The 10,596-nt window shown below is 34.6% G+C and overlaps 1 protein-coding gene across 1 annotated transcript; it reads right to left on the bottom strand.

Annotated features, from left to right (window-relative positions):
* Window positions 1-3,134: 3,134 nt before the first annotated feature.
* LOC133334551 (beta-ureidopropionase-like) lies at window positions 3,135-10,172 on the bottom strand. The gene is made up of 4 exons (XM_061542866.1): window positions 10,050-10,172; window positions 4,725-4,987; window positions 4,041-4,660; window positions 3,135-3,317 (listed from the first exon to the last, which is right to left on the bottom strand). Exons 1-4 carry the CDS (start codon window positions 10,151-10,153, stop codon window positions 3,147-3,149), a joined length of 1,158 nt encoding a protein of 385 aa, XP_061398850.1. The 5' UTR covers window positions 10,154-10,172; the 3' UTR covers window positions 3,135-3,146.
* Between the last annotated feature and the right edge of the window lie 424 nt (window positions 10,173-10,596).

Raw genomic sequence — 10,596 nt, 5'->3', positions numbered from 1 at the left:
AAGCATGATAAGAAGAATATGCGAATTTTATGATTAAAATTGTATATTTTTGAAGCAAAAGATTTAGATTAGTATGCGACATAGTGCACTCGTTGGAATTCTTGAAAAAATGGCTCCGGAGATTATTTTATTATTATTTAATCTTTTCTTTCTTAATATTTCAAATAAAAAAATGTTAGTACGCAGGAGGGAACTATGGTGAGATAATGGGTTTGAATTCTACAGTGAGAACAGAAGCCGTTCTTTCTAACTCGGACTTATCAGAGAAATTAATTATCAGTACTGAATGCATTGTGAGAATATTGTTGTATTGGTGTTGTTGACGTTTTAATTTTTTTATATCTTAGGGGTACACTTATATAAATATTAAGTCCTAATTTAGATTAGGCGAGTTTACTTGCGGCAAGTTTTTGTTTGTAGGAGAGAGGGGTAAGGGGAACAGAAATAGAAAAATATTGCTCGTACCGGCAATTTTCTGGCAATTCGTTTTCTGTATTTTGTTTGTAGTGTCAATTTCCACAAAAACATTCACAAAATGTAAAACAATATACTTTTGAAACCGAATTGCCTTGTATAGACGCATGAAGCAAGTTCAAAAGAGAACGATAATTGCCGCAAGTAAACTCGCCTAATATAAATCAGGACTAATACGGCTAGTATTTGGAAATAAAAATAGATGACATCAAAAATGAAATAAACTATTTAGTTGGCTTCAACATTTTTTAAAGAAAATATCATGTATGTATTGAATACAATGACAAATAAATTTTAATTAAATTGAAAAGTATTCAAATTTAATAAAAATATTTTTTAGCCCGTTTTTAGTTATCTGTTGAAGAAATGTCAAATAAACACAACAACCTGTCGACGGATATAATCCTATACTAATCCCCTAAAAACTATATGGGGTCTCCGAAGGATTTTGTGTTTTTTTTTTCAGAAAAATAGGAGATCATTTGCTTCGAAGTATTTTTTCTACAAACAATTTTCAATAAGTTACAAAAATATGTAAGGTCAGTAATCTGAAAATATCATAATAAATGGAAAAGTTTTCAATGAATTTGATTTAACTTCCAAGACAAAGACGACTGACCCTGTTTTGAAACAGGCTCGTACGCATTTATCTATGATCCGTCATTTGTGCGGGACTTAAGAAAGAAAATCTTTTTTATGATCAGGTGTTTTTGCAATATCAAATATAAGGGGTTTTTTTTTTGGTTCCTTCAGAAAAAGGAACATTTAGTTCCGTAGTCCCTTTTAGTTAAATTTTTGATTGGCGCACGACAGTTTATTCGGTAGATGGATTGGAGAATCTATATGAACGGTTTCATCAAATGCAAGTAACTGAACGAGAACAAAAACGACGACTGGAATAAAAGGAACTAAATAGATGAACGAAAGATCAAGTACCAATAATTCCTTCTGCGGAATAGTACCATTGAACTAGTTCGTTACGGAACGACTTAACTTAACGTGAGGGTCGGAAGATAAATTTATATACTGTAGTCACATTATCAGTTGTAAATTTATTTGTTTCTTAATTAGAACCTACACTAACTCATGGATGCTCATTTAAAATTTCAGGAGATATACAAAGTGAGTCTCAGTCAATAGTATCCACTTAGTTCTTTTATAATAAAAATGTCATATGTGCATATTAATCAATGAATTAAATTTTATTCTTTTTTATTAACTTAACTTAAAATTAAGGCAATAAAAAAAACAATATTTATGTGAATTAAAAATAAAAAAATATGATTTTAAACAAAGCATGCTTGAGATGTTATGGCTTCTAATATTGTCTATCAAGTTTTACATTAATATCAAGTTCCTCCCATAGATTTTTTACATTGTCTTTATTATTGTGTGTCCAACGTTCGTTATATATTGCCACTATATATGTTATCCGATTCTGTTCAATTTATTTCATTTGTTGAATTTGAGAATACTGCTTCATCCGTTCTTTATGATTGGTTGTAAGGCATAGATTTTATTGTCATATATCTCTCTTTAGGTACTACTTAAACTACTCTTGGTTAGCCTAGTGTCTAACACACAATTTGTTCCAATAAGAAAATTTCATCTGTGGAGGGTTTTCCCAGAGTTTGCGTAATAAAATCTTGTCAGAATTTCATGTAGGATTTTAGACTATATCTTAAAATACTCTAACGATCAAATTTTCTGTAATACCTTGTATTGATTTGTCTTGTCTGGGCGGCTGCTTTCGTTCGGGAACACACACCTAACAACATTCGTACAGAATTCTACTGCCAGGGCGGCTGGACCAGCATGTAAAAATTTTAATGTTGACGTCTGGTATGTCTCCATTTGTGAAGCTCTGAGGTCAGCGTTCTGGTCGGCCGATTATATTATAAAAAGTCAACATGATATCTTTGTCTGCGCCATTGCCTTCCAAAATAATGGTGTGATTGTTGGTCGGAATGTGATCTCCAATGGAATGCACATTTCGGCCTCCTGGTGGCAGACAATATGAATATAAATTTAGTGGGTTAATCTTCTGCATATCCTCAAACAGCTAGGCATGGTTGACGGTGTTAAAGGCCTTATGTGGGTGTCATCATAACTGTTCGGTTGCACGATTTGTTCTGGCTCAGTACAATTTTTATTAGCGTGGCATGTAATGCTGTTGTGGTACTATGGATTTTAATTAAATTGGGTTAGTGGAAAAGAAGTTCCTCTTTGTGACAGAATTAAAATTAGAATAAATCAGGCTTCTGATTAAGTAGAATTTGCAGGCTTTGAGTTCATTTAAATGCGTGGATTTGATTTTTATTTTGTTATTTTCGTTTATTTAAGTTTTTAGTTTTTAAGATAATGATTTTTTCATATAAGCATATAAGAAAGAAATCTCTGACTTTTTTGAGTTTCTTATATCCGATATCTACTGTATTGGTAATATATTCATTATAAGTAGTGGTGGTGCTTCCATCAATCTGCTGATGCTATATAACAGCATGAAATAGAAATAACCTTTTGGTGGTTTTTAGACTGATACTGTGTTTAGTGCTCGCTACTAACCTGTTGACTTCAAGAGTGAGGTATCCCTTTCCTGTTTCTTATTTGTATTTTAAATTTATAAAAGTATATTTTATTAAAAAATATGTATGTACAAAAATATTTATAAACTATTCTTTAATAATTTGTGGCTTAAAATCTAATTGTGAGGCACGTTTAAATGACTCGGCATACAAGTCCAGTCTCTGAGTCATACGGAATGTCCAGAAGTCCTTAATTTGGCGGCATAAATTCAAATCAACTTCGGTTATAAGGAGGCCATCTTGATCACGTGACAAGCTCTGAAAACACAAGAAAAACATGTTTAATATTTTGAACACTCTCTTAACGTATTTGCGTTTAAAGTTAAAATTAATTTGAGAAGCCTCTGGAATTGTCAATAGCAAAATTTAGGAGAAACATATAAAAGCGAAAACCATAACCACAAATATGCGCTTTGTGGATCTCTGAGGCTTAAATCACTGGATGTGAACATTTATCTACAATTCTTTTAATCACACTCAAGTTAATAAAGTTATGTCCTTCTGAAAAGAGCTTGTCCAAATGAAATATTGCGCAAAAGGTACAATCCTAGTACCAACCGTATTTTTTGCGGAATTGTTCATTTGGACAAGTTCGTTTCGGAAGGTCATTCGGTTATTTCGTTCATCAATTTTAATTTGCTGCAGTCGTTTCATTTCGTTATCATTCACCTAAATAGTCCAAATGAACTATTCCGCAAAAGGAACGTTCGGTACTAGATTCGGTTATTTCGTTTATCAACTTCCTTTTGCACCAGTCTTTCCATTTCGTTCACGCAGTTCCCTTACTTTCAATTGTTCATCTAGATCTTTTCGTTCTTTGGCCGAAGTACCGGACGTGTTCCATTGAACGATTAACCTAAAAGGAACTAACTTATATACCAAGTTCCTTTTGCGGAATGAACCGAAACAAGATCCAATCGCTACAAGAACGGGATTATCCAACTCTACAAATATAACCATTGAAAATAATAACTAACTTACCGGTGTTCTCGAGCCATCAGGTGCCGCCACATAACTGGAACCATAAAATGGACCAAATACTTTATGAGCCGGTTTGCCATCACCCGATGTATATTCATTGGGGAATTCTTCATTGCCGACACGATTAATGGCAACTGTAAAATAACTATTTGCAATGGCAGCATTACGAGCCTCAATTGACCACAAAGGTTCACTTAGCGCTCCCACCGTTGCCGAAGGATTGAACACAATTTCAGCACCATTTAAACCGAACATCATCCAATTTTGTGGATGATGGCGACCATAACAGATGTTAATGGCAATTTTACCAAATTCTGTTTCAAAGACAGGATGACCAGTGTTACCCTCGCAATAATAGGTGGCTTCATTGAAATCGCCAACACGTGGTATATGATTTTTACGATGTTTTCCCATATAACGACCACGATTCGATATAACAACTGAGGTATTCCAGATGGTCTCACCATGTTCCATATCACGTTCCAATATCGACGAAATGATTACCATGTTGTAGGCTTTGGCTAGTTCTTGTAGCATTTTAGTGGTGGGACCATGTTCGGCCTCTTCGGCAAAATCACACCAGGGGAATTTTTCGCGGGTGCAGAAAGCAAATGGCATGGCTGTAATAAGGATAATAGTTCGTTAAAATTTATTTTTTTTTATTTTCAAGTGAGTAAAACTTACTCCATGCCTCCTGCATACAAACAATATTGACACCAGCCGCTGCAGCGGCTTTTATCATTGTTGTCACCTTTTTCCATATGGCTTCACGTTGCTTCTCCAGTGGAGCAGTTGTGGGCAGTACAATCGAATTTTGTATGGCACCAATTTTTACAAGACGTGTTTTACGCATTTGTTCCTCCTTGGCGGTAATACGATAACCTTTGATCTCGAAGCCATGTTCCGCAGCAATATTTTTGGCTTCGGCGGGAAGTTCCAGAACATTGCTGTAAGGAAAATAATTATATATTTAGAAATAAGATTTATTGGTTTATAATACGTTTACATTATACCGGATTCGGTGGGTTTAAATTGCCAATTCCATTGTATATATGTCAAATAAATCTTCATAATGTATGTTAACCCGGTAAAAAGTTCTAATGTAAATCCCGTTTTATGCTTTAGAAAAGGAAGTACTCGAATGTTGAATTTTATGGATGAATTTGCCATAGTTTAAACTTAGTGTCCTATCAAAATGCAGTATTCCCCATCTGATTGATAAATATATGAGAGAGATGATTTTTCAAATTTCAGGAATATCTATAAAAATGTTATTAAAAAATATATAAAAAGTACAATCGGACTGAACAAATACACATTTTATTAAAAGCCAGTACAATTTCAATAATTTCATTTCGCATCCCTGGATGCAGCTACTTCCACAGGCTGCAATCACAGACCTTCTGGAGTAAGTCGATTACGTTTGGCAGAGCAATTGTATTGCGCAGTGTGGTGTGAGAACCTGTACCACATGCTGGACAGACATTCATCAATCCGTGCCCAATACGAATTGAGACGACTGCACTATTCTGAACGTAATTGGATCATAACTCTGGCTTGCCTGGGCAGCAGACGTTCTTCAGTTGCGATGGGAGGGTTGAGCTCCGAGGACGGCATTCACTCTGTATTCATACAGCGCTGAGGCAAATGAATCAGTATGGATCCTATTCAGATCTGCTTGATAGGCAACTTGACCTAGAGGCTCCCATTTATAACGTTGGACCTCTCTCTCTAGAACATGCAGATCCTTCCTTACAAAACGGGGTGGGGTAGTCTTATTCATCCTATGATGATTAGGAGGATTGTCCTAACCATCCTAAACGAACAGGTACTCCAACAAAATCATATTGCTATGCTGACGGATGGGAAGGACCTTCGTCTCCTCCTGGAGATGATCCACTGATGTCATGAGGAGGCAGAGCAATTGTCAGGTCATCGTTCTGACACGTCTGAATTCTTCTACATTGCGTAGCACTAGTATTCATCGACTAGTGACTTGAGGACCTTATTGTAGACAGTTGTGGTTTGCGAGGTCGATTTGAACATGCTTTCGAATGTGACCGTGAGTATTTTGGGTTAGTTGATGGTCGGAATTGTGTGCCCCTCGACCTGCACATTTAATGGCATTCTTATTAACGCTGTTGTTGTGCTGTGTTGCTTGCCTGGCTTCAGAAGCGGGACCACCCTGCCCGTTGCCCAGCCTTCGGGAACGACAAGCTCGCCTCTACCAGGGTCCTTCTTACCAGGGTTCGAGAGCGATGTTGCAACTCTTCAGGGTCTTCAACCATTTATTCCGCTTATGCTCTGCTGACCTCCAACGTGAGTTACCTGATCCTGGGATCTGCTGGGTTAGGTCGACGGAGCTCATCACGCTCATTTACTAGACCAAAGGCTTCTTGTGAGAAATTAGGTCTCGGAATTTCCTCTCTGCTACCCGTACATCAGAAGGAGTGGAAAGTTATCTTGTCGGTGAAATCTCTAAATCCTTTTCAGATGGCTTTCCTATTGTTAAGGAAAGTTTGGACTTCAGAGATGATAAAATCGGGTAGTTTAGTTATGGAAACAATTATATATATATCTGGTGAACTGTTACACTCTGCCCTTATTCCGATTTGGGAATAAGTGAAAGATTGAGGCAATGCAGTTGGCAACCCTTAATTATCCATGATTGTATTCTCTTTCTTTCTCTTTACGTCAGTTGTTTTTGTTGATGTTCTCTCAGTGCCGCTCCCACACATTTACTCTTAATTCTGTTCCACTTTGCTTTATTCTCTAATATTGCGCTCTTTTGCCTATTCACTTGTCGCTTTATTGCGTTTCATTTCCATTTCATTCACAAATAAACAAAGCACGAAACGAAACGCCATCCAAACAACAACAAAACTACATTCAGCAGCTATACAAACAAATGCCGCACTGTGTGACAAACAAACACAGTGTTTGGATGTTTGTCAAACACCCATATATGTATATACATAGTTTTCTTCTATTCTCATAGGCGAGATAGAGGAGAGTGAGATGTGGACCATTTGACAACAATCAAAACAGAAAGATAGATGCGATTTATTAGAATTGGAAATCGTTTGGAAAAATTCTCGAAAATAGTGGAACACGCGTGCCATTCATGCAAACAGTAGGTCAGGAATATAAAATGATAACAAAAACAATATTCGTGTTTTAATTTCTTTATAGATAAAACCCGATAGCAAAATGCACATGAATACAAACATAATGATTTGAAATGTTTATAAATACAATTTATATACATTTGTTAATTCGGGTTGTATATACATATATGCAGAACATTAGGTGGGGTGATTCTAGAAAGTAGATGAATAACTTCACTGATGATAATGCGTAGTTTTTTTGTTCAACAAAAAATTAAATACGCAAAACTACATAATTATGTATATATTTTCAAATTCTAAGCATGATAAGAATATTTGAATTTTATGATTAAAATTGTATTTTTTGAAGCAAAAGATTTAGATTAGTATGCGACATAGTGCACTCGTTGAAAATCTTGAAATAAATGTCTTTGGAGATTAATTTTTTTATTATTTAATTTTTGTTTCTTGATATTTCAAATAAAAAATGTACCCAGATGGGAACTATTGTGAGGCAATGTTTTTGAAATTCTACAGTGAGAACAGAAGCCATTCTTTCTGCCTCGGGCTTATTAGAGAAAATTGTATTGGTATTGGTTTGACTTTTAACATACCGTAAGGGGTCGTTTGAAATACATATAATGTTGAATTTGTTCTATAAAGAAGACACATCGACTGATATATTTCTATACTAAGCCCCTGGAAGTGGTGGAAATTGTATTATGTTCAAGTATATATATATATATATACTATAAGGGGTCTCCGAAGAATATATTGAGTTTTGTCGGGGAAATAGTCGACCAAATGCTTCGAACTGCTTTTTCCACAAACAATTTTCAAAGAATTTGACTTAACTTCCAAGACCCTGTGAATAAAATAATATATAAAAATAATATAGAATGCAAAGAGATTTAGAGTTATCTCACTGAATTTTCCTGAGTATATACGTGTATTCCTAAATCTATTGATGACATAGATTATCCACATCTATTGCATAAAACATCTGGAAAAATCTATAATGAAGCATTTAAGCAATTAGACCCCAGTATTGCGATATGCCATTTTTTATTTCTTTGAAAGTATATTTGTTTAAACGAATACTTTAGTTTATATTTTTAAATTAATTCAGCTTTCCAACACATACCAATTCCTGCCAAATCAAGCATCGCAAACTTTTCCAAAATGTTTTTGTATCAATCGACACAAGCTTTTGTTGGGGTTTCAGTTCAACTCTCCCACGAAGATCATGCTTATGTAAAAATCTTTTGGGCAACAAATCGAGTAATATTGATTTCACGTTGAGATTTTCCTAGTTCAGCATGGTAAGGAACTATTTTCATCTATGCAATCTACGTGTGGAGTCCCATGGTCTCAAATTCTCGCAATGGCTATCCTAATAAGCAAACTCACCCCATTCTCCGTTTCAAGAATTTAATTTTGTGTTTTGATTTAATTCGAATCTACATTAATTCAAGAATGTCCCTATAAAACTTCAAGTGAAAATCTCAACAACTCTTGAAGATATAGCCGATTTATAGTGCTAGCATGAAGTGACGTCTTATCAAACTTTAACACATTTTTCTCTAAACAGCGTTTTTTTTGTGAATGGCGGGCACGATAACTCAAAAACTAATAATCCGATCCATTCCAAATTTTAGGACGTTTCTCTGTGAGTGTATAGCTATAGTATGAACTGGAATAAATCCAGTCGGTCAAAATCTTCCTTATTTTTTGTCTTGGTTTGTGGTAAAAAATTGGCGATTTTTCAAAAAATATTTTGTACCCTTAAATTGTGAATTATTGTAAATTGTTCATATTGAATATATATAAATATTGAATATTTTATTTCTGGTCTGTTCCAGTTCTTTTTTAACAATAAATCTGGTGAAAGGGAATAATGTAAAAATAACTCTCAGAGTACAAAATAATTCGAAAAGTTCGAAAATCTAGTAAATATTTCAAAATTAGATGACATTACTTCAAAATCGACACAACTGAAGAAGTTAGCTTTCCACTTTACCACTTTTACTCGCCCAAATTGTTCGAGTAAAAACTTTACAAAGAGAAAGCCATTTTGTTTTATGTTCTCTTTAATTTGGTTGAAATTTTAACTAGTTTTGTGGGTTCAGGAACGGGTTTCTAGTAAAAAATTTCAAAACTGGCAAAATTTGTAGGTTCTTTCAGGTTCTGGAACAGAACTTTCATTTATTTTAAGTTAGGATGTTCATGTTCACACGTAAAATAAATTAAATTTTATTCATTAATGAACGAAAGAAGCGGTCCTAGTACCCATCGTTCCGTTTGCGGAACCGTTTTATTGAACTAGTTCGTACCGGAACGACTCAACTTAGTGTACCTAATTTTTAAAATTTATAAAAAAAAGTTAGAAAATTGGGAATAATGCTCCACTCCTGGCGCCCACAAAAGGTCTAAATTTTGTTGAACACTCTGATCCAAAGTTTTTTAGCAAACCAAATCCGAAGATGGGACAACTTCAATGTCTTCAAATTATGCAACCTATATTGGAACGCGATCGCCTTTAAATTTTAATGAAAATTCATATATTCAGGATTTGGCTGGATCCCTCTTTTACGTGTTTAGAACTGGTTCTGTTTTTGGTTCTATGTGCCATCAAAATCCTCTAAATAAATATTTTCCATGATATTTTTTATGAAATAATTTACGATCATAATTTGTATTCATGATAACTGCCACCTGACAATGCACTTTTTCTGAAGACAGTGGTTGTTGGTCTTATCAACAATATTTAGATTTTATTATTTAGTTAACATTATTTAATATTCACATCAGAACATACGTATGCAAATATACATATATCATTTCACGTATATTCCATTTCACTTGTATAAATGTTTGAATTAAAAAAAAAAACTGCACTCACTCATCTGATCTGCCGTATAGAATTCGCTTCACTTCTTTCAACTCATCGGCCGGTATATGTTTTTCGAGACATTCTTCTAAACTTTTAAAATTTATACTTGACATTTTATTTGGCGATATATTTTTTTTCCTATTATTTTCCTCAACGCTTTGAGAACCAATCACGTCTGAACCGTGTGCCAGCTAAACTACGAATGAATATCGATGTGAGCAGTGTCTTTTGTTGTGACCTTCCCTAGTAAACAAACTAGGGAGGGAAAGAAATAATTACTTATGAGAGGGAGAGAGAGAAAACAAAAAATGCAATCAGTGTTTCCCAAACTGTGTGTAGGGATGTATTTTATAGCAGGCACGGGCAGAGCGTAAAAAATTCTATTCTCACGCACTTGTCTTTGTGTGTGTGTCAATGGTTTTTCAATTGGTACTTACTCTCGCGAGAGTGCACGCGTGCGTTGGTTCGCCCGACTGTGTTTTATAGATACGCAGTATTGATATTATGTTAATAAAAATCAATAAAAATTTTATTTAAATAATAATTATTGTTTTGA

This window comes from Musca vetustissima, unplaced genomic scaffold, assembly GCF_032173495.1.
Source record: "Musca vetustissima isolate MV318-11 ecotype Yass unplaced genomic scaffold, APGP_CSIRO_Mvet_v1 utg4378, whole genome shotgun sequence".
Taxonomy (NCBI): domain Eukaryota; kingdom Metazoa; phylum Arthropoda; class Insecta; order Diptera; family Muscidae; genus Musca; species Musca vetustissima.
This window is presented reverse-complemented; position numbering and strand designations above follow the sequence as displayed.